Source organism: Taeniopygia guttata, chromosome 2 (assembly GCF_048771995.1).
Source record: "Taeniopygia guttata chromosome 2, bTaeGut7.mat, whole genome shotgun sequence".
Lineage (NCBI taxonomy): Eukaryota > Metazoa > Chordata > Aves > Passeriformes > Estrildidae > Taeniopygia > Taeniopygia guttata.
The window spans coordinates 35,221,059-35,244,777 of record NC_133026.1 but is presented as its reverse complement, the minus strand read 5'-3'; the positions used below and the strand labels follow the sequence as shown (position 1 = coordinate 35,244,777).

Genomic DNA, 23,719 nt, shown 5'->3' with positions numbered 1-23,719 from the left:
TGGGGTTTATGGTTCACTTCACATAAACAGTGATTTTTACAGCATTTCAAGCTGATTTTCAGTTAACTAATTCCAAAATACAGTTAATACAAAACTCATAGCCAACTGAAAATTTGAGAGTATTTTAAAAATAACCTCTTTGATGTGGAAAAATTCGAAATATATGTTCTTGCTCACTGTTACATATATTTAGACATGCAGCTCATGTAATGAAAATATGCATAACTCAGTTGTGGAAAAATTCATCACCAAAGTGCCCTGCAGAAGTAAGGAGCTGTGTTACAGGGTTTATTGCCAAATTGTCCTAAAATATCCAGGTCACAGTCCATTTAATTTTGTTGCCAGCTTTCTGCTCTGCGTAATGTTCCAGGCTGCATATGACTGAGTGTTCAGTGTTACAGGGCTGGTTGACTTTTATCCTATATTCATGAAACATCATTTTTCAGTAAAGTGTGGTCTGCCATGAAAATAATCCATGAAAATAATGTCAAATATACTACTGATTATATTTGTGTGTTACACAAATAAGTGCAAAAGAGAGTTTATAGCACCTTCTAGTACCTGAAGGGGGCCTGCAAGAGACTTGGAGAGGGACTTTGTGCAAGGGCATGGAGTTCTAGGCAAGGGGAAATGGCTTCAGACTTTGGGAGTAGGGTTAGATTAGATACTGGGAAGAAATTCTTTACTGTAAGGGTGGTGAGGCCCTGGAACAGGTTGTCCAGAAAAGTTGTGGATGCCCCATCCCTGGTTCAAAGCCAGGTTGGATGGGGCTTTGAGGTACTTAGTCAAGTGAAACATGGCTCATGCCAGCGGGGTTGGAACCAGATGATCTTTAAGGTCCCTTTGAACCCAGACTCTTCTGTGATGCTATGACAGATATTAACAAGCCAAGAATTACTGTTTTTCTAAATGCAAGGCTGCAAGTGTTCATGATGTTGTGCATATTTCTGATGTAGAAGAAAGAAGTGGACAGGGCTCCATTTCAGAAACAGCATTAGCTTTAGCTATGGTTGTAATTAAAATGTGTTGATTTCATATAAGTGCAAAATTAAGCTGTATAGGGATTTTAAGCAATTATAGCTTGAAAACAGCATTTATCCCCAGTTTCCTCATCAAGGTGTTTCTGTTGTAATTCTATTAGTAGCATTTCTTTGGATTTATACCAGTGAGCAGCCTTACTTTGCATATGAAAACTTAGCACTTGCACTACTGAAAAGTGCATAAACTGAGGCAAAAGAGCAATCCCTTAAAAAATCCCTAATAAAATAGAATATATTGTGTAACTAAGAAAGCATTGTGGATTTAAAATGAGATGGAATTAGGGTGTTCTTACTAAATATTGAATACTAAATATTTATTGAAACCAAGCCTGTTCAGTTTCCAAATACTGAAGCTGGAGTTCAAAGTACTTCTTAAAGTGGCTATAAGATCTATTTTTCATCATAATTATAATCCTTGTGTAGGCTGATTCAATAATTTTCTCCCGTGTGCTACTTTTCCTGTAATTTTAGAGGTAAGAGGCAGGATATGGATGGTAATGTAGGTGCAGACTAGTCAGTACTAGTACAGTGCTTCCTGCTGTGGATGACTAGTGGGGAGAGCAAAAGGGAAACACTCTTATTCTTGCTGGCAGATAGAGGGGAAGTTCTTGTGCATTTCTGTGAGTGCTGGCCTCATCTCAAGAGGGGTTATGTAGCAGAAGATAACAGAACAGTAGAAGTATGTTATATGCTTTTTAGCACCTCTGGACATAATTTCCTACTTGTTTTCATAGCCTTGTCAGTGTTCACTGTAGAACAGTGAATCTTATTAAGTATTGCTCATTACTGCAGCACTCCCTCCTCACTATTCAGGATTTCCATGCATGGAAGAACCCATTGAAATGAGTATGTAATGGGGCAGTATTAATTGTTTTATGGACCCCATTGCTGCTTGAAAATTCAGTGACCTAAATAGAAGAAGTTTTTTACTTTCATTGGTGGTACTAGAACATAAGAATTGTTGCTAGGGGGAGATTTCATTTGGAGGAATGCTGTGACATGATAGACCCACATTTCCTCTCCCTCAGTGAAGCTCAGTAGTCCGAGTACAGTTAATATGTGAGTAATCACTCAGTAAGACACCTTGTGCTGTGTATTATTTCTGTCTAATAGCAATTACTGTTCTTAGCAAATTTGCTATGATCTAAGTATTTTGTGGATATATTTTTTCTAGTGATAGAAGAGATTTGGATGATTCTTTTCCCATTACCACATTTAGCTGAGTTTCAGTGAAGACAACAAAAGCTATCATTAGCCCATAGTTGTCCTGTCATGTGCTGTGATCTTGTCTGAGCTCATTAAATCACACAGCTGTAGTTAGTTTGATATTTAGAGAGAAGACCCTAAAGACATAAAGAAAGGGAAATGGAAGCAAAGTTTAGAAGATACCTCCCTACTTCTGCAATCCAGTCTCTTGGCATCTCAGGAAATAGTGATTTGCTTAATAGAGCCTTGATATTTCATTGCTTAAAGAAATGTTTGGCTACTGGTTCTGGTCCTATATATCCTTTTCTAGTGTCTTAGAAGGCAATTCTGAATGCAATCCTATACCTGACAGTTCAGCTTCAACATGGGAATTGTCTTCATTAAATTTTATACCTGTTCTATGTTTATATGTTGATAGACAATTGCATGTTGTGTTATTCCTGAGCTGGAAGGAAACCTGAGACTGTTAGACAGGAGAGAGGCACTCTAATAAAATCCATTGTCTTAGAAATCTATGTTAAGTGAATTTTTAAGTAAATTTGAACAGAGTAAATCTAAACAGCTCTTATTTATTGTACTGTGTTTTTTCATTTATAAGTGGAAAGTGATTCTGTAGCTTATTTTGCTGCTCTTTGCAAGATCTAAGTTTTCTTGTAAGAAAACTTAACCACAGTGCTCTTCAGTTTCCAATACTGTCACCTTAAGTTATTCCTATGTCTTTGTAAGATGCATTATGAGATCTATGTTGTTTCAGCTCCATCTTCTTCCTCTTCATTCGCCTTCCTTTGAGATACAGATTTATCCTAAGCCAGTGAGACTGCAGGCTACTTTTATCTGAGCCCTGAAATTCTTCTTTCTGTTACTTCACTAACCTTATTTTATATGATAATTTTTCTTTAAATTAATAGAGTCCATAGATTCTTTATGTTAAAGAAGGATAAAAGTGAGGGGGAAAGTCACCAGATGTCTAACAGTTGTTTAAAAGTAATTGGACAGAGAGACTTTCTCATCTCTTGGATAAAGAGATGAGAACTAAACTGTAGGGAGAAACATGAAAGAAAATTGGAGCAGAGAGGTTGCTTGAGGAAGTTGTCACTTATGTTGTGTTTATTTGGCTTTTTCCTAAGGCCTCCAATGACAGAATTAAAATTGATTTTCTAATTCCTCAAGAGGATTTCAACCCAATTTTCTGTGTTTATTTGCATCTGCTATGGATATGTGGATGTTGTATTTTGGATTATTTATGGTCAAAGAAATCTGCTAGGTGGAAGAGCTAGAGACAACTTGGCATTCCTTATCAAGTGTTTTATTTCTTTCAATCTAGGTCTGAGAAGACAGTGTTTCACATAATTGAGCTGTTATGCTGCTCTGGGCAGTGACACAATGAAAAATTCTGTATCCATCCCTAAAAGTGTCTTCAGCAGACTTTCAGTATCACATCCATAGAACCATGTCCATTTGGTGCCAAAGGGAGAGCAAAGATGGGAAGACACTTTTGCATAGGACAGCAATTTGTGATGTTTCAATACATATGTTCATAACCCATGTTCCCCTGCCATCTTTGTCGGATTTAACTTTGTATTTTGTGAACATTTCATGCTCTTCAAAGCCATCATTGAAAACACGGATGCGGTATGCATGTGCATTCAAGGGCCCTTTGATTTTCCGTGTTGTGCTTTAAATTTTTTGAGTGTAGCATGTGTAGGAACTTTTTTCAGCAGTAAAGCTTTCCTATTACCTGTGACAAGTATGAGGGGAAGATCATTCCAAATTAATAGCAACCGTAAAAATGGATTTGCAAGTGGTTTGAGACTGAGCTGTTGAAAAGTGAAGTTTCCTTATGCGTTACTCTTGACCTGCTTCAAGGATGTCTTTACTGGATGAATGACTAAGTGCTTATTCACGATGTGCATCTGAAATGTATAGTACCTAAGTAGGGTTGAATAGTTCTACCTTAGGACTACTTGTGGTTTTTGATAAATTGCTAGCAAACATCACTTTACAGAAATTTCTAGGAAGTGCATGAGCTTTGTAATGTGTTGTCTTCTAATACAATGTGTAAATCCCTCTAGTAAATACAGCTGCTTTCTTTCAAGAAACAAACTCAAAACATTGTTTTATTTTAGCCTTGCAGAGGGGAGGGGTTGGACATAGACTTATTGCTGAAATTGTGTGCTGTCATCATCCTCTTGAGAGTTATTATCTTAGGGACAGAAGTGTGAGTGAGTGGGCATCCCTGAGTTGTCACTGGCAGCTGGACGAGTGACTAAGAGCAGCTCTTGTGAAAAGCTTGCCATGTCATGCTAATTTGTCATTGCCAGCATCTGTCTGGCAAAAGTGCATAGAAACAATTTAAAGGATGGAGTGTAGAGAGAAAAGAAGTTAGAAATGTCCTTTTTGTTAGGTTTTTTTGGTCAGATCTGATTAATTGCTGTTACTGGTAATAAGTAACAGCAAGTTTTTTTCTCTTCCAGAGTAAAGATGGGAAAACACCTTTGCACATGACAGCGATACATGGTAGATTTTCAAGATCCCAAACCATCATTCAAAATGGTAAAAAGGGGGAGGGACTATTTTTGTCATAAGCTTTCCATTTTGAATGTTTTCATCCTCTTGTATTGGTAACAACATGCTGAAATGTTTTCATGTCCAGTGTCCAGTAATAGTGGTGGAGTGTGGCATATCTGTTTATAAAGTTTGATAAGTTACACTGATGAACCATTTCTTTTTAAGAATGCAGGAATATGTATATATATTTGTTTTCCATAATCCAGGCTGTTTTCCATAACCCAGTTTTTCCCATAAGGTTACATAATAAAATGCTTTTCTCTACCACTGAAATCTATGTAAGTTTTAGATCCAAACTAGTCAGTCACTGACAATTAATAATGTTACTTAAATTATCATCAGTCCTATTTTTCTAACAAAGTGTCTGTATGCTTTAGTACTTACTTAGTAATTACTCTTTATTATAGGAGCTGAAATAGACTGTGAAGATAAGAATGGAAATACCCCTTTGCACATAGCAGCTAGATATGGCCACGAGCTATTAATCAACACTCTGATTACGAGTGGTGCTGACACTGCAAAGTAGGTAACTTTACTGACATGAATGCAAGCTGACATAATTTAGAAGTGTATTTATTAGGTTAACAGAACTAGTGCAATTTTCAATATCTTCAACTTGCAATAGGAAATACTTTGTTTATTATGCTGTATTGTACTTGTAAGTAGTTAGTATATCATAATTTGTGCCAAAACAAAGAGAAGTAGAGTTTTCTGTAATGTACTTGAAGTAAAAGCTCTGAAAATTTTAATAGGCTGTTGCACTGATAATGCATGCTGATAGCTTGGAAGGAAATGTTTAAGATGTGAAATTAGCTCAGTGTTCTAATTAGGTGGTTTGCTGAACCCACTGTGCATGTGCACTTTGGCACACAATCATGTTTGTTTTATTTTAATTGTAATGAAACTGTGATGCCTGATTATGGTGTATCTTAGGCGGGGTATACATGGGATGTTTCCTCTCCATTTGGCAGCATTAAGTGGATTTTCAGACTGCTGCAGAAAGCTCCTCTCATCAGGTAGGACACTCTTAAATTCTTACAAGGTGCTTTGTACTTCATTGTTTATTTCACAGAATAGCTTTTAATTATATCTTAATTTAGTGATGAATAGAAATCCTAAGAGTTTACTAGTACCTTGGGGCCAATGATTGTTTTTTAATGAACAGTCCATAGTTAAAGTGAATGCAAATTTTTGCAGACATAAGTTTAAAAAAATTCATCCAAATTTTAATAATACATTTATAATTTCTTTAATATTGTGTTTGTTCATTTCGAGTTGGCCATAGAGGTAGGATGACTGGTTTAGACCATTTATTACTTCATGGAGCATCCAATTTCCATTCCATGATGTCTTTAGCTTAATACAGATGAGTCTGTTCCCATCTGTTCCTGTAGTGGGCACCTAATAGCACTGAAGACTCTGTGGACTGCTGTATTAAGAAACTGTTGCCTTGCTATTATGTTGTTAATGAAATGCAATTCAAACTGCACTTTTCTTTGATGTCTGACTTCTTCCTGATGATGTGGATGTTGGTAGGTAATTTCTTCTCTTGTTGGCCCGAATCTTAGGGAATTCTGAACTCTCAGCAATTCTGAGAAAGTAGATTTATCCAAATGAAGCTTCTGGAACAGAAGAAGAAGAAGAATAAACTAAATGGTTCTGTATTAATTTGAAGACACTTTTTGAAAAAAGATAAATGGGGAGGAGAGAGTTGGGGGAAAAGGAAGTGTTAAGAAGTTCTTCTCCAGCTTTATACTGTTTGTTAGGGAAGAACTAGAGGAATATAACTAAAGCTACCTACTGGAAATTTTATTTTTATTTACTGTCCTGCCATGGGCAAACTTGCAAGGATTCACTTCAGGAAAGAACTGTCCAATAGTTGACAATATTTCAATTAGATGTGTTCAAAATGAGGGATGCTGGCTCTTTCTCCTTGCTGTGCTGTGGTGCTGGCTGTGCCCTTACTGGAGGTTCAATATGACAAAGGAAATCATGTGGAGGTCTTGCAAGTGGTTCCTGTGGCTTTTACATAAACTGAGAAAACTTGGATGTAAATCTAGTCTGGAGCAGATAAGGACTTGATGAGTATGTTCAGCCTTCAGGCTAGAAAAACTGCATACTGCAAAGAGCTTTCAGGATGTGCTTTTGGTGTGGGGATTGGTGTGTGCAGAGTATTGTCCTTTTTGGGGTTGGGAGATGTCTCTTTTATGTGCATTAAAGGTCTCTGGTTTTTAAATTCATTAATATTCATGTGCAAACCTTAACAAAATGTCACCAATCTGCCTTGTCCCAGTACTGACTGACATTCAAGTAGTAAGTGACAACAGACAAGCAACTTAGTGATGCGGTAAAGGCATCAAAGGCATTTCTTCAAACCAAACTAGGAAACTCTCCTAAATTATTTGCTATAGAGCATTCCCTGTTGAAATGGGATAAGGGCATAGTGGTGCATACAAAACCTGTTTTAAGGGATATGGAGTAGGAAAACAGTCTTGAAATAATAGTATTTTTGAGTAACATGTCTTATGGTGTTCATTATCTGTTGTCACTGAACAGTACTTAAAAGGAAAAAAAAAAACAAAACCCCAGCATTCTCAGGTACCACAAATGGAGATTTAGTAAATAAGTTACATTACACAAGAGCAAAACTCTCATGAGAGCATCATAGTTTTCTCAAACCAAAAATGTAGCTTTGAAACCTGCTTTAAACAGTAATCTTTCTGTCAAAATATATGGGTAGATATGGAATTACACAGCTAATGTTTGTGATCTTGGATTTGAAGTTCCACAGCTGAGCCTTTTCAGAAAGAGAAAACTACAGTGTTCTGCAAAGAGCTCCTCTGTAATTAACTGCTATTTGCAGCCATCACTCCAACTCAATAAAGTTATTTCTTTGGGACTAAAGCACTAAACGCAAGAGTAAAATTTAAGTAGCTCCTATATTTAGTCTTACTGACATCCCCAAAAATTATTAATCTCTGCACAACAGCGATAAATTCTAGAGTATTCTTAAATTTTCATATAACCTGCATATATGTTATAGTCAATAGTAAATGGTACTGAAATATTAGCAGGTAAATAGAATGAGAAAGAACACAGCCTCAAGTGCAGCTACTTGTCTTTTACCTTACCCCTTTCAGTTTTATTTAAATGTCTGTTTTTCAAAACATTGGAAATAGCAAGGACATGTTTCAAATAAAGTAATTTTTAATGCTTGAGTGCTCTTTTGCAAATAGCTGTTAAGTTTGCTTAGCAAGCATTTCTCTTAACGGCAGATGATAGCAGTTTTGTGAAAGGTGATGTTACATAATGATTTTACAAAATCTTTTACAAATTCTTTGTAGGTTTTGACATTGACACACCAGATGACTTTGGCAGGACTTGTCTTCATGCAGCTGCAGCTGGAGGGTACGTAGAAAAGCATTCATGCTTTCATATTCAGTATTTCTTTTTCAATTGCTGATCATTCTTGTTCTTTTTTTTGTATTATCTCCTCTCTGTTTTTCCTGCCCTCTCCCCTTGGAACTTATGTTAACATGAAAATAATTTCAAGATGGATTCCATCTGCAAACAAAAAATTATTTAAATGTTCAGCTCAATAAGTCATTGCTGGAGTACAGTGTCCAAGTATCATCAGCCTTAACTTAGGTTTATGTCTGGGGATGAACTGATTCCTTTTTTTTTAAATTCCCATAGATGATGATAAAATTTTTAGAATTTACAGCATTCAAAGATGGCATGCCCACCTCAGATCACTGTGGGACATGAGATAGAGAACAGCAGCTTTGGGAAATTTGTTTTTACCAAACCCATAAATAAAAGGTCAGTCTAAATAAACTAAAAGCAATAATTAAATTCCAGAGTTTAGGTGGATGAAGTAGTCAGAACTACTTGCTCATCACTTGAGTTGTGATCCATATTGATTATTGTTATTGTATTGTAGGTTTTCTATAGCAGCTACTCAAAATTGCCTGGAAGAATTGGGTAATAAATTTCATGATACACTTTGTGGGACACAAGAACTCCATGATATTGATATTTTCATTTTTCTGTTTGAATGTTAAGTAATACTGTTAAGTAATCATTCTACATCAAAAGTACTTGCTAGATACACCCTTCTTGCAAGTGATAAAAATTAAAATGCTATCTTTTCCTATAGAAACCAAATAATTTGTGACACATTCCCTCACTCATCTCCAGTTTAGGAAAGTTACCAAAATAGCGTTTAAATAATTAACAATATAGTACACCTATTATGATCATCATCTTTTATTGAAAATTGATTACACTAAAAAGTAAAATATATATGTTTTAACTTACATTTGGCCTTAAAAATATGCAGTAAAATCTTGCCTCTGTCTTGGAATCCTGGTAGCAAAAGCATGTGACATGCAGGTATTACTGCTTGTTTATAGGAATTGAATTATTTATTGAATTAGGTTAATGTTTATGTGCTTTATGCATGCCAATTGGTATCAATTAAATTTATATATGCGGTCTTCAAATAATTTATATTCTTCATTGGTTTGGTCGAGAAATTATGGAATCTATTTTACATACAGAAATGTATATATCAAAAATTCCATATAGTTCAGTTCCATTAAACTTAACATATGAGATGTACTTATGTAGTAGTTCTGATATTTGTAGAGGCCAATATTAAGGAAATAAAATTCGCAATCACCAGTAATAGTGTATTAATTTAATAGGAATTTGGAGTGCCTAAATCTTCTGCTAAATACCGGTGCAGACTTCAACAAAAAGGACAGATTTGGAAGGTAAGACATTCCAGATTTGTATATTAGAAAGGGCTGTTAAAAGTATTGCAGTAGCAGCTTATTGATATGTGGCCAAGTCTGTGTTACAATTTAACTGTTTTTTTATGATATCATGTCTCTAATAAACTATGTTTCAATATATGTTCTCAAAAGTCAAAAATATATTTTGTAATCCTGTTTTGTTAGATAGGTGTTTAGTCTTGTTTTTAAAGACTGAATTTCACATTAAACTGTAATTTTTGTGAACCTTCTTTCCTTATAACATGGATCTATTATGTTTAAAGTGCTCTCATCCAAGGACCTTGGTTTTCCAAATCATGTATTAGGCAAATCTATAAATCTGTGGCTATTTCTAAGCTCTTTTATTAAAATGCCCGGTATTTTATTTTAACTGCTTCACCTTTTTCATTTCACAGTATAGATCCCTTTCTCCTTCCCTGTTTGAGCTCTGAGCTCTTTTGGAATGACATTAATTTCTATTTTTAGTATATGATTAAGTTTAGATAACAGGATCGGTACTCATGTAAAATCTCACATCACATCATGGAAAATACGGTTTTCTGGGATGTGAAGAGCAGGAGTAGGATTTAAAGAAAAAGTTATGGATCCAAAGTTGTATTTTGGTTTACATTCCACTTGCATTATTGTCGCACTACGACACAAAATAACTCTTGCATGCACACTAAGATCAAGAGAGCAAATGGAAGATTTATTTCTGACTTCACAATATATAGAATTCCAAAAGTGACAGTGGATTGGAGGATAAAATTGTTATCTCTCCAACCACACTGGTCAAACCAACAGTCTATCAATTCTCTCTTCTCACAGAGAAGAATGCAAAACAATCATTATTTACATGATAGTGCATGACAAACTGTAGTAGAAATATGTAAACATCAGAAGGCATAGAAAACTTTTAAAAGAACAGGGCGACACATTATTTCTTGAGAAAGGTACATCTAAAGTCATCAAAAGTTAGGGTTTCCTTTTGGTTTGGTTTAGATTTTGGTTTATCGTTCATGTTATATAGAGCAATTTTTGCAGCAGGTGGAAAATACTAATTTAAAATAGGGAGAAATGGGAAAAAGACACTTTAAGGAGAGGAAGGAGCCTGAATATCTCCTCAAAATCACGACATTTATAGCTGCAGTCCCCTTTTAAAAATAGAAAATTAAATTCTGAGTCATATTGGTCTTTTTAAAATTTTTGCTAAATTGGCATATTTAGAGAATTGTTTATGTATTTCGAGCTGGCATGTTTTCTGACATTATACAACAGTACTAATATTTCATGGTTTTGATACAAGAAGACAAGGTATATTTAATAGTGCCTCTGCTATGTCAGTATAGATAAAAATAAGTAAAAATGTTTTCCTCTCTTAGTCAAAATTGTGCTTTGTTCATTAAAAATGTCTGTGCAGTTGTTGTATTTCATTTGTGCTATATTTAGTTGTTGTGCAGTTTTTGATTTGTCCATATTTTTCCATGTGGCTTAAAAATACTTAACAGAAAATAGTATTTCTCATGTAAACCGGATTTCCCTCTCTAAGTTTACACAAGAAAATTCAAATAAAGCTTCATTTAATATGAAGTTTGTGCATATTTTGGCTGGTAAATAAATCCACTATATATGGTTCAGCATTGTTAAGTGGTCCCTAGAAAGTGGCCCTATTCTTTAGTACTGTGATGATGCATTCTTCACCAATAATGCTTACTTAAAAATGTAAGGAGGATTTAAGTTTCACTTTATTTTGCTTTTTCTGTCTCTATAATATTATTTTGCTGTTATTTACCATTGTACTTTTTATTTAAATGTGTACTAAAGAACTCCACTCCATTATGCTGCTGCCAATTGTAATTATCAGTGCCTGTTTGCCCTTGTGGGATCTGGAGCTAGTGTGAATGACCTTGATGAGAGGGGTTGTACACCTCTGCACTATGCAGCTGCATCAGACACAGATGGGAAGTAAGTGGCATGCTTTGTACTAAAGCTTTTCTCATTAGGAACATTTGAGCTGTGAATTTCATGTGTGTTCTGCCTTCAGATTTGCCAAATGCATTTCTTGTATTTTTAAAGGTTAAACTTGACAGAGGTGTGTGCATTGTATATTAAAAGATGTAATTTAACAAATATTTCAGAGGAAAAAATGTACAGGAGGAAAATGCATTGTAAGAATTTTATGTCCTATAATACAGATGTCCTAAATCAGGAATTAATTGGGAATAGAGTTCTTAATCCTATCTGCTGTGTAGTGGTTGACTAAATATGCTTTGTGGGAGTTATTAAATTAGGGTTATTTTGCCTTAAAATCAAATTCCGATGAAGGATGGATATTAACTTGATATTTCAATATAAGATGCTTTGTCTATTTGATGTTTGAGTAAGCTACAGCTGCAACACCAAACATGACTATCTGTTGATAGTATAAATTTTTATGATGTATTTTTATTAATGAAATGCATCCAGAATCTTTCATAAACCCACTGATCTCTTACATGTTTATTTTCTAACTAATGGTTGTATTTGACATATTTATTAATTACTTAAATGCTTATATGCAAAGTGTATATAGGTGATGAAGTAATCATCACCAAAGTGATGATTACTTAAGCTCCAGACATTGGATATATTGAGTAGACAAGAAGAGCATCACTTCTTGTGCACACATTCACATATGCAGCAGCACATTCCACATGCACACAGTGACACCTTCCCTGGAGAAGTGCTGCTTTCTGCCAAATCACCTTTTTTTTTTTTAATACAGCACCTTTTAAAGGGTGAGATAGCAATAAGAATGAGGTGTTGTATAACTTACAGATTGGGTTTTGAAGGCTAAATAAAGAATACTTTTATGGCCATTTAACTTATATTTGAACACTGTGCCTTTTTTATGTAAAGCCAGATTTCAAAATTAAATTGTCTGCTTTTTGGAAATAATTTTGATTCCTGCTGGGGCTTGCTGAGATAATTTTACTTTAATTGCCCTCTTACAAGTTGAGCTAGGATTAATTTTAGCTTCACAGTTGCTCTGAAAACCTCCAAACTATAATGGTTCTTCAGATGACATAGTTTTGCCATCTGTCTTAAAAAAGGCAGGAGCAGGAATGATGATGACAATACTGCAGAGCTTTGGGAGGTAACTCAAAGCATCATCTCTGGAGCCCATGGGCTGTTGCCCTTCTGATTAACATTTGGGTCTCTGGAAGACAGGCTGCAAAGCAGAATGGCCTGAGGAGAAGCTTTTTATATTGATGCACCAAGATGAGTGGTAACAGCTGGAAAACCAGTACTGCTCAGCTCATTCAAAACAGGAATGAAGTTAAAAATTATTACTGGAGTTGGAATGCCTGGGAAAAAATATGTCAGGAAACCATCTACATAAAATTGCAAAAATATTTATGTGTAATTTTATGGTCCTTGTTCAGACATCTTTAAAGACAGATTTTAGAGACAGGGATGTTTTTGTTGAAACTTATTTTCCAGTTTATTCCTGTTTGAAAGTGTTTCTTTTGTATCTTTAACAAATGCTTTTGATCTGGAATGAACACCACTAAGCCCCACTTTACCAAGACTAGAGAGAAAAGCATGATTTCAGAATGAGGTAGAATAAGCAGCATCTTAGAGGAAAAAGAAATGTTGCTTCTATTTATATTTTTATAATGGAAAATAAATAAGTAAAGAATAAATGTATGGGAAATAAATTTAATTTACCTGGGCTTTCAGAAAGCTAGATTAAAATTCTCTTTAAGAGACCTGTTGAGGACAGTTAATTATGTGAAAGATGCAGGAGTAATCTCTCTCGGATACAAAAAAACTTCAAAAATTATCTGGTTTGCCCTTGAAAGACTGGGTAGTTGAGGATTTTTAGTAGATTTAGCTCCATGCAGTGTATTTAGAGTATTGTAGAAATTTAGTTAACCAAAGCCAGTGACATGTAACATTTATGTAATCCACGAATGCTAACACAAAATTACTGATCCAAATTAAAAAGAAAGTTAAATGGTTAGACAAATGAAATGTAAGAATTGTAATTCTTATTTAATGAGACAAATTGATTTGTCTTTGGGTTCTCATAAATCTCATGTCATTTTAATTCAAACAAAAACATGCAAGCACAGTTGTCGTTAATGAAGTCCAGGCATTTGTTTACTGGACGAATAAAACCTGAATTGATTGGTTAAAAACATAGATATGCTTTACAAGTAACTTTTTATTAGCTATACTGAACCAGTTTTAAAGTTACTTGCATCTTATGTTACATATGTTATTCTTTAAAACTCAAATATTACTGTTTTCACTACATACTTAGTCCTTGTTTATGCTGGGCAAAAAACTATGGAAGTGAGAGTGCACCTCTGATAAGGAAGTATTTAGTGATCCCAGAGAAAAGAAGGGTTGTTGACCTGTTGTGTACTTCAGAATAACAAATAGCTTCACCAAAGTTCAAAGTCATAATAATGACTTTAGAAAATGTTGCTGAAATTATAGACAACATACAAGTATGAAACAGCAGAGTTATTGCTTGCAATCATTTAGTGTGCACACATGGGGCCTCTTAAAAACTAGGGAGAGAGTGAGCTGACTTGAATCCCCCATTTCCCATCCTCCTGACTGAGTGTGGTTGAAATTGGGCTGATCATATTCTGCCTTATAAATTTGTCTAGTGAAAGTAAGGAATGGTAAGATATATGTATGACAATAACCGAGTATTTACTGTATAAACATTTTTTTTTTAATTGTGTCTGGTAGTGGAAGTGTGTGTGTGTGTTATTCTTGTATGCTACCATGAAGATCTGCTTCTCTTCTTTTCATATAACATACAGAAGAAAGGATTAATGCAGAAAAACATACAAAATAGTAATCATTGATATTAGCAAAGGTAACTGCAGTTGTGTTAGCTAGGAGGAAAATAGCTATGAAATACTAGTTTTAAACAAGTCAGAGAACTCAGAAGATGCAGGATGTCTGCAGGGAAGGATTATTTCAAATTTTGAAGCTTTGTGATTGACCTTTATGCTTGATGTAATGAGGTAGCTTTCTCTAGTCCTAGCCAATATTGTACATTAAATCAGTGTCCCTGTGTGCTGTATTCTATTTTCCAGTTGAATTGGAACAATTTATCACTTAGCATTAAGTTGAAATTCAGCATTTAGATACATGGTTGCATATGTCAATTTGAATAGGTGCCTGGAATACTTGCTAAGAAACGATGCCAACCCTGGGATCCGAGACAAACAAGGATACAATGCAGTTCATTATTCAGCTGCTTACGGTCATCGCTTGTGTCTTGAATTGGTAAGAGAACATATCCTAGATGAAAAGTGTACCAGCTGCTCTTACAGGGTGTGGTGGAGAGGCCAGGGGATTCCTCCACCTTGGCTGTCAGCCGGGTCACTACTGTTTGTCAGCCTCTGTGCAGACAAACTTAAGCATTTGGTATTCCTAAAATAGAAGCAAGGTGAGGAGCTAGGATGCTAGATACTGTCTTAAAAAAGATGAAAAATTCTCAGATGAAGAGGTAGCTGGTTGAAGATGTGGGATATTAGTTTTGAAAATGTGGGATATTGTTTCTTAATTTAGACTACGCTACTATTTTTTTCTTTTGCTGATGGCTGAAATAAAATAACCACAAGTTATCCCATTGAGAACTTTTAAGACATTTCATGAATGTCATTTGAAAGGAGCAAATGAAAGTGTGGGGGAAACCTGTAAAGAAGGGGTGTCTTATGAAATAGTTCATGCAGTTACAGTAACTAGTGGCCACATAATAGAATTTCAGATAATAAAGCTGTGGTTAGTTTTTTGTTGCTCTCTTTGCAATAATATGTATGTTATTTGATATACTGTGTTTTATAACGTGTATTTTTTATTAAAATTGCACTTTTATATTTAAATGTATTCAAATATGAATTTTGGATGTTTTTAATTACAGATTGCAAGTGAAACGCCTCTAGATGTTGTAAGTGAATTATTTCTCACTTTTTAAGTACTACTATAGAGCAAAAGAGAACATGTTTTAAAAATACTGCTTACTTTTTAGACTTAATCAACCATTTCTTCAATGCATAAATGTAGTCTATAATTTCAACTACAGTTTAGATTCTATTGGACTTTACAATTCTAAAATGGGTAATTATTTTTTAAGCCATGTGATTTTTTATTTAAACGATTGACTGTGATATAAATGTGTGATAATGAAAATGAAATTTGAATGTACTTGGTGTTATTCAAATACTTTGAATGGTTTCATTCTACTAATGTACTTAATTAAATAAGGTCTTGAAAAAGACGCAGAAGTAAAACTTCAGAACACATCTGAAAGTCACAAATAGAAATGTATATACATCGCTATTTTAATGCTATAATGCTTTTGCTTTTTTTGAGTCCATTTTTTCTCTCTGAGAAATATTTTCCTTTTCTGTGAAATCCATCCTGCTGTCTGGCTTTTCATATTGTTTTCTGCTGACTTTTCACCTAATCAGAATCAGCTTGCTTGGCTGATGTCTGAGGCTTTTTTTCCTGCTTCTGTAGTCACCTGTCCTTTTCTTCCCTCTGTATTCATCTTTCATATTGCTACTTCAGAAAAAATATTAATTTTAATTTAGTTTCTGATTGAATTATTGCATTGTTATGCAAAATTAAACTACTAGGGTTGGAACATGAATATGGGGGAGGTGTTGCAGTTGATTCAAACTCTAAAATGTTGAAGATCAGGACATCTGCAATTCTATACTATTCTTCCTACTTTTTCTCCTTTATTTTTCAATCTGTGTATATGGGAAACTGTAGCAATTATTGCTGAGTGTTTTTAAAGGTGAGAGGGTTTGCACTCACTGTGACTTTCTCTCTTTAAGCTGATGGAAACGTCAGGCACTGACATGCTGAATGACTCAGAAAACAGAGCACCCATAAGTCCACTGCATTTAGCTGTGAGTTCTCAGTTCTTCAGTGATGACAGCTCATCTGGTAGCAAACAGTTGTTACACAGGTTTATTCATTCTGTTTTTTTTCAAAACAGGTTAATAAACAAAATGCAAACATATGTACTAATATTCCTGAGTGAGGTATACAGGATGAGTTTTTCATGTCACTTGAAATTTGCTTTCATGTGGAATCCTCTAATTAAAATCTTTGCTAATTAAACTTTTATAAGACTTGTTCTATAAGTAATTATGACTTTTTTCATCATTACATTGTTTTACTCTCTTAATTGTTAAGTATGAGAAATGTTTGTCCTCAATACTTTAGGAAAGATTCGCACAAGGACTAGTGTAGGACAGTGATGCAATTCTGTCTATAAAAAAATATTCAAAATACAGAGTAACCTGCTCAATATGTAGCTTTGATCTTTTCACTGAATTTAAAGCAATTGAAAAACCACACTATACTTTCTGCAAATAGAGTGTCATGCAGTACGTAAGTGTGTATATATATATATATATATGTGTGTGTGTGTGTGTGTGTGTATATATATATATATATATATATATATATATATATACAAAGTAAAAAATAATCTTTGGTAGTGGTAAATGAAAGCTATTTGTAAAGCATTCTTATTATAGGTGCTTTTTTAAATATTTTATGTGAAAAGCTTAAAGAAATTACTGAAGTTTGCTTATGTTCCTTACTTGAAATAATCTGAGGATGATGTAACTACAACATAAAGTGATGAAACATTGTGCAGTAGTCAAAATACTGTTATTTATGCAGATTGAAGACAGATGATGTTCTGGGAGTAGTTGCAGTTGCTGACTGAAAGGATAAAATAGGAAAAAAACACCAACCTTCTTACTGAAATCATGGGGTTTTTTAAACTATTTTTGACAATTGTAACTACTTATGTGCTGCATCAGTTGCTCTTCTGCATGCTACAGTAAGAATAGTCTCTTTACAGCTTCATTTATGTAGTTCTGGCAAGAAAGGGGAAAATGTTAAGGATGGGAAAATTGAAGAATTTTCTTATTCTTGTAGGCCTATCATGGCCATCATCAAGCTCTGGAAGTGCTGGTTCAGTCACTGCTGGACCTTGATGTGAGGAATAACAATGGAAGGACACCACTGGATCTTGCTGCCTTTAAGGGACACGTGGAATGTGTAGATGTGCTCATTAATCAGGGAGCATCAATCTTGGTGAAAGATTATGTTGTAAAGAGGACCCCAATTCATGCTGCAGGTATGTGCTAGCTACTAACCTCTAAAAGTTTGGCTTTTTAAGTGGATAATCTGTTTAGAAGTCTCTGTCATTAATGTTCTAAGAAATAGTATTTAGGAACAGAGGATGACTTTTAAGGTATATGCTGAGCTGAGAAACCTGTAGCAAAAGAGTTGCATTCAGAAACCAGGATTAATCCAATAAACCAGTGGAATCCAAGGAGTGCTGTCCCACACACACTTCTCTCTGGAAGGGTGCCTTGTCCTTGTCCATTCAACTGGCTGTGCTGACAGGTGTCAGTGACATGTCCCTGCTTCTCTCCTCATCTTTCACGCAGCCTGAACTGCAGGCCCAAATTTAGATAGGCAAATTGCATTGCCTGTCTTGGCAGTAAAATGCTTCTAAAAATGACTGGAGCCTTGGAGAATTTTGGCAGTTTGAGAAGAGACATGAAAACTTACTTTGATGTTTTTCCAAGGATTTAAATGACTCCTGAGCATTTTCAAAATACCAGCAATTTATACAGTATTTTCTTGCTGACTTTCCTAGAAAACATCTGTAGGCCTGCCTTTGAGTCTAGAATCCACACGATAGTCTTATTTTTTTCCTTGCATTAAAAATAGGCTTATTAAATTTGACATTTATAGTAATGGTGTTATGGAAGTGTTGCAGTTAAAAAGAGCATTATGTACAAAACATCATCATTCTAACCACTTGATTTGTTGTCCATGAGCACAAGCTGCATTCTTCTGTTTGATTGAGCTTTCCTAACTTGTGTTAGCATGTCTGTCAGCTACAGAAACATGAATTGTCTCTGTGCTTGTGTGAACTGAATACTGCAGCTGTAGGTCAGAAATAATTTTCCTTCCAAGAAGCAATCATTTATCTTTCATGAGTTGCATTTAAATGAGATTTCTCAATTTTCTGTTTGTTCTTTTTCCATTTTTTTAACTGCTTGGTTTATTACATCTATGCATTACATTTCCTTCCCCTTTCTAAATGTGATTTCCATTATTATTTTATAACTAGGTGCATGCTACATTTGCTAACAAAATCTGACTATGATTTGCTAGATATGTTTTCCAGTGTTTTAAAACAAGCAAAAATTATGATAATTCCTATATTTTAATGTTCCTTCTTGTGTATGTTGTATAAGCATATATTCCAATTACTTTTAATATATACAACCTCATTTATATATATATATATTTATTTATATATAAAATCTGTTGGCAATTGATAGTTGGAATCAGTTGTTTCTAACACTGTACAGTTGAGAATACCTGATTTCTGAAATTATTTTCTAGTCTTCATATTTTAATTTAAGTTATGACAATGGTAAAGCTTTACAGTAGGTTTTCAAGCTAATGGGCTGTGCTCTGGGCAGGTAGGTTGCCATTCTGGTTGAGCTCTCTACTCAAAGGCAATTAATGCAAACCCCATATGTTTTTAATGTTTTACAGCTACAAATGGTCATTCAGAATGTTTGCGGCTATTGATAGGAAATGCAGAGCCGCAGAACGCAGTGGACATTCAAGATGGAAATGGACAGTGAGTTTAAATTATGGAAATTCTGTTCTACACAAGATATTGCATTTCATAAAAGAAAAAAACAAATATTTTACAGTAGCTATTTTTAAACTTATTTTAAAAGGAAATTATTGCAATAAACATAAACTTGAGAGTGAAAAATGTTCAGCTGGGAGGAAACTAAAATGTGTCTTGTTGTCCAGATGCTGAGAAAATGGATTCTAGTTACTTAATCAGGATTTCTGAACCGGGGCATGTTACTTTATTATCTCAAATTGAAAAAGCAAATGAGTGGAAGGTCATTGATAATGTAAATAACGTAAACAGTGTTGATTGTAAGGATAGGAGTTGTTATACTTGAACTGAGTGCTAGTCTGTTAAATTTCCAAGTGTAAATTTCCACTTTATTTCTGTCTCTGCTTAGGACTCCTCTGATGTTGTCAGTTCTCAATGGGCACACTGACTGTGTTTATTCACTCCTTAATAAAGGAGCAAATGTAGACGCCAAAGATAAGTGGGGAAGGACAGCATTACATAGAGGGGTAAGAGAATATTCCCTTTCTTTCATTTCCAGTTTCCTATATGCTAGTTTCAAATCAAGACTTAATATGTAGTGTTAATGAATCTCTCGTTATTCTCATTTTGCCATTTTAATTTTTAATTCTATTTTTAGTTGCATTCAAAAAGTGGATTCTGCCTGTTTACTACCTACCCTCAGAATTCCTTTGGACTTCTTGAACCTCCTAATCTTGCTGTAGAGTGTTTACTGGAGAGGTCCTAGAGTACAGTTTTTTTGTTGGGGGGGAAGGTAGTGTTAATGGGAGGAAGAAAAGCATGATGCGTGCCACTTGCCAAATACTTTGTTTATAGTGTCTACCAGATAAAACAATTGAATGAGCCCAAGAGATTAGTAGTTCATTCAGTTTTATTCCAAGAAAATATTCTGTCATAAGTATTATAATACATTGCTATTTTCCAAACAGAATGACTGTTTTCAGGAATAAAAATAACAACTTATTTTGCTTATTTCATTACGCCTTAAAAATGCAAGAATTTGCCTGAGGTTTGCTTGCTTTAGTTCTATACCTTGGCTTATATACATGAATATTTTCAAACTGGCCTTTTCCTGTCTCCCTCTCACAGGCAGTTACTGGGCATGAGGAATGTGTGGAAGCATTGCTTCAACATGGTGCTAAGTCCTTGCTACGGGACTGTAGGGGACGGACCCCCATCCACTTGTCAGCTGCCTGTGGCCATATAGGTGTCCTGGGAGCTCTGCTGCAGTCAGCTGCTTCTGTGGATGCAGCACCTGCCATGGCTGACAATCACGGCTACACATCACTGCACTGGGCCTGCTATAATGGTAAAATGCTTTGAAATACAGCTCTAAATCTGTTTGATGTTATTGGGGTAGAAGTATTAATAATTTAATATTAGTATAAAAGCAATTTATAAAGTCCATCCTCTTTCAGTTTCTTTCAGTGAATGAGAGAAAATGATAGACATGATATCTTGAAGATGAATGTATTAACGTCTTACACGTTAGAGATGTTTACTTTTGTCCTATATTTTTGTCATGTACTATCTTAATTTTATGCCTTAAGGAGTCTTTAAAGCAATTCAGCATAATACCTTTGAATAGAAATGTGTCCCACTCATTCCAAAAAAAAATTTTCATAAGGAGGAATGGTTTCAAATTAAATCTATTTTAAACTTCATATGAACTATGAGAGGCATAAGAAAATCAAGCATATAAAAGTGATTCCATAGAATTTTTCTTTTCTTCACTGATACTTCTAATGGATTTGAGAGTGAGGGAGACCTTAAATGTAGGAAAATCATTCAGCCCCTTTGCTAAAGATTCTGTTCTGTGTGTTCATTTAGAACATAGTAGAGGTTGTTTTTTATTTCATCTCGGAATGACATGATAGAGAAAAATCAAGAAAAAAAAGATTAAACCTTAATTTCACCACTTATTATTATATGAATAACTACTGAGCTGATGCAGTTGGGTGATAATTTCAAATAAATGCAGAACAAAAATAAACCTAAAATGATGGAGATGTTTTCATGGAGACAAAGTGATGAATGTACAGAAGAGTTTGCAATGCAGAGGTGTAAAGAATTCAGTTAGGTGTTCTGGATGTTCTTCAGACAGTGTGAGGTACCTTATAAATTTCATAAGGTTTACACTATTATGTGTCAGTTTGATTTTCACAATTCTAAGAATGTATTGGTTCCTAAATGCTGAATATTCAGCCCTGTTGAATATAACCAGTCTTTCTTTGAAATTTTCAAATACAATACTTCTTAATCTAATTTAGATACATATTTTTAATTGTATGCCATTGTTAGACCTTTTCCCTTCTTTTCAATACCTAACTCTTACATTTGCTTTAGGTCACGACAGTTGTGTAGAGCTGCTCCTGGAACAGGAAGTTTTTCAGAAAATGGAAGGAAATTCTTTCAGTCCCTTGCATTGTGCTGTGTAAGGAAGTGTAAAATTATTATTCATAAATTTCATTGCTGTATTTAACAAAAGATTTATCATTCTGTAGATAACAGTCTGTTTAATTCATTATAGGATAAATGACAATGAAGGTGCTGCAGAAATGTTAATTGATACACTAGGTGGTGGTATTGTAAATTCAACAGATTCAAAAGGAAGGTAAGAGTGCAAATGCAGAAAGAATGTTTGTAACATAATACAGTGGCTGTGCTAAATTCTTCAGTTGTTTGGGTGGGTTTGTATTTTCTACTTAACATTAATTCCTCATTTCCCCAGCTTTATTCTTTGAAAGTTTTTCTTTTATTCTGTGCTAGAAATAAATTTTAGGTTTTTAAAATCCTGTTCTGATTCAGTAAATTTGAATCAGCTTTTTATTATACAAGCAACTTAGAGCATGTTTTAAATTTTATCACTTGTGGATAGAGCTTTACGCATCTTTTATTTTTCCTGAATCAAATTGTATCTCTATTATAAACTGCGTGGGTGGCGTTAGTTGAACCTAGAAAGGGACTTTTTAAAGGCAGCAGTCACAACTCCAGTAATACTGATTGCAAAGGATCAGTGGGAGAGATTGCAGAGTCTTTTTTATTTGTAGGATCACAGGCAGGAATGCCCCATTGAATACAGTAGAAAGCATGGCTGAACATGGCCATATTGTCTTTTGATCTGTTGTAGAACACCTCTGCATGCAGCAGCTTTTACAGATCACGTTGAGTGTCTACAGCTTCTGCTTGGTCACAGTGCTCAAGTAAATGCTGTAGATTCTTCTGGGAAAACACCTTTAATGATGGCTGCAGAAAATGGACAGACGAATACAGTTGGTAAAGAGAAAGCTTTATATACTTCTGCTCTTAGCTCTGTTAATCTTACTGTGGGTGAAATAGCTTTACAGTTAATGTTCTTGTGAATATATTTTGCCAAAATTCTGTTTTCATTTTGCCATTTAGACTTTAAGGACTATGCTTTTAGTTAATAAAAGTCTTTATTTCCCCAGAGGTGCTGGTTAGCAGTGCTAAGGCTGATCTGACTTTGCAAGACAATTCTAAGAACACAGCACTCCATTTGGCTTGCAGCAAGGTGTGTGCACGGTCTGACTTACCAGTGCTGAGCTTTGTGTCATCAAGCACTGTTTGAAAGTATTGTTACTTTGAGAAAACACTCAAAGCAATTTGTGAAGAATATTTGTTATGTGACAGATGTTTGTTCTGTGTTAAGGGTCATGAAACTAGTGCCTTGTTAATCCTGGAGAAGATTACGGATAGAAACCTCATCAATGCCACCAACGCAGCCTTGCAAACGTACGTATCAGCAGGGAGGGTGTTTGAAAGATTTCTTGGTGTGCATCTTGCTCATAAAGAAGAATATTTTTCAGTTTATTTTTTTTTTTTTCAAACTCATTGAATTTAAACTGTTAATAGGTACCAAGAATTGAACCCATTTGGAATTGAAATGGTGTTTTGCTCATATTTAAAGCTCTGGATGTTTTTTTTTTTCTTGTGGGTGAATAGAATGATAAATAAAACTTAAATTATTGTAATTCATGTGTGGAGTTGCTGCAATCCACTGAGATTACCTGTAAACTGAGATTCTTCTATTTTAAAAATTACCCAGTTTTTCAGTTAAAAATCACTCCATTTAACAGCTTGAGGCAAACTAAGACTTGGTCTTCAAAGATGGCTACTTTAAAAAAAATAACTGCCTGAAGTGTGCTTTTTTTATTCAGCATGCTTTCTGTTTCATGTTTCAAGGACGAAACACTCTTTTCGATTAAATATAATGGAGAATACACTATTCTTAAACCTTCCTGAATATCATCTCTCAAGTAGAATTAAACCTATTTGGTTAGCCTACATCAGAAGGAAACCTTAGAAATGTGTGGTATGTCATACCAGTCGAGATGAGCTACTAAGATGACTCTTCTGCATTTTTTCCT

At 34.7% G+C, this 23,719-nt stretch overlaps 1 protein-coding gene across 6 annotated transcripts in view; it reads left to right on the top strand.

Annotated features, from left to right (window-relative positions):
- The window catches only part of ANKRD28 (ankyrin repeat domain 28), a 232,595-nt gene that overhangs the window by 199,746 nt on the left and 9,130 nt on the right, over nt 1–23,719 (top strand). For 5 of the 6 annotated variants that reach the window (XR_012054566.1, XR_004366965.3, XM_032746737.3 and 2 more), the window contains 18 exons: nt 4,721–4,799; nt 5,222–5,336; nt 5,748–5,830; nt 8,159–8,222; nt 9,524–9,592; nt 11,417–11,557; nt 14,776–14,887; nt 15,525–15,551; nt 16,447–16,521; nt 17,567–17,768; nt 19,211–19,298; nt 19,702–19,819; nt 20,421–20,640; nt 21,678–21,765; nt 21,862–21,945; nt 22,462–22,607; nt 22,781–22,863; nt 23,002–23,084. Coding sequence is in view for 4 of the 6 variants with exons in the window: in XM_032746737.3 (XP_032602628.1) it covers nt 4,721–4,799; nt 5,222–5,336; nt 5,748–5,830; nt 8,159–8,222; nt 9,524–9,592; nt 11,417–11,557; nt 14,776–14,887; nt 15,525–15,551; nt 16,447–16,521; nt 17,567–17,768; nt 19,211–19,298; nt 19,702–19,819; nt 20,421–20,640; nt 21,678–21,765; nt 21,862–21,945; nt 22,462–22,607; nt 22,781–22,863; nt 23,002–23,084 (1,877 nt within the window). In the remaining 2 variants the exon portion in view is untranslated. Of the gene's footprint in view, nt 1–4,720; nt 4,800–5,221; nt 5,341–5,747; nt 5,831–8,158; nt 8,223–9,523; nt 9,593–11,416; nt 11,558–14,775; nt 14,888–15,524; nt 15,552–16,446; nt 16,522–17,566; nt 17,769–19,210; nt 19,299–19,701; nt 19,820–20,420; nt 20,641–21,677; nt 21,766–21,861; nt 21,946–22,461; nt 22,608–22,780; nt 22,864–23,001; nt 23,085–23,719 lie in introns of those variants that run through there. The other variant, XM_072925674.1, reaches the window with a different exon arrangement.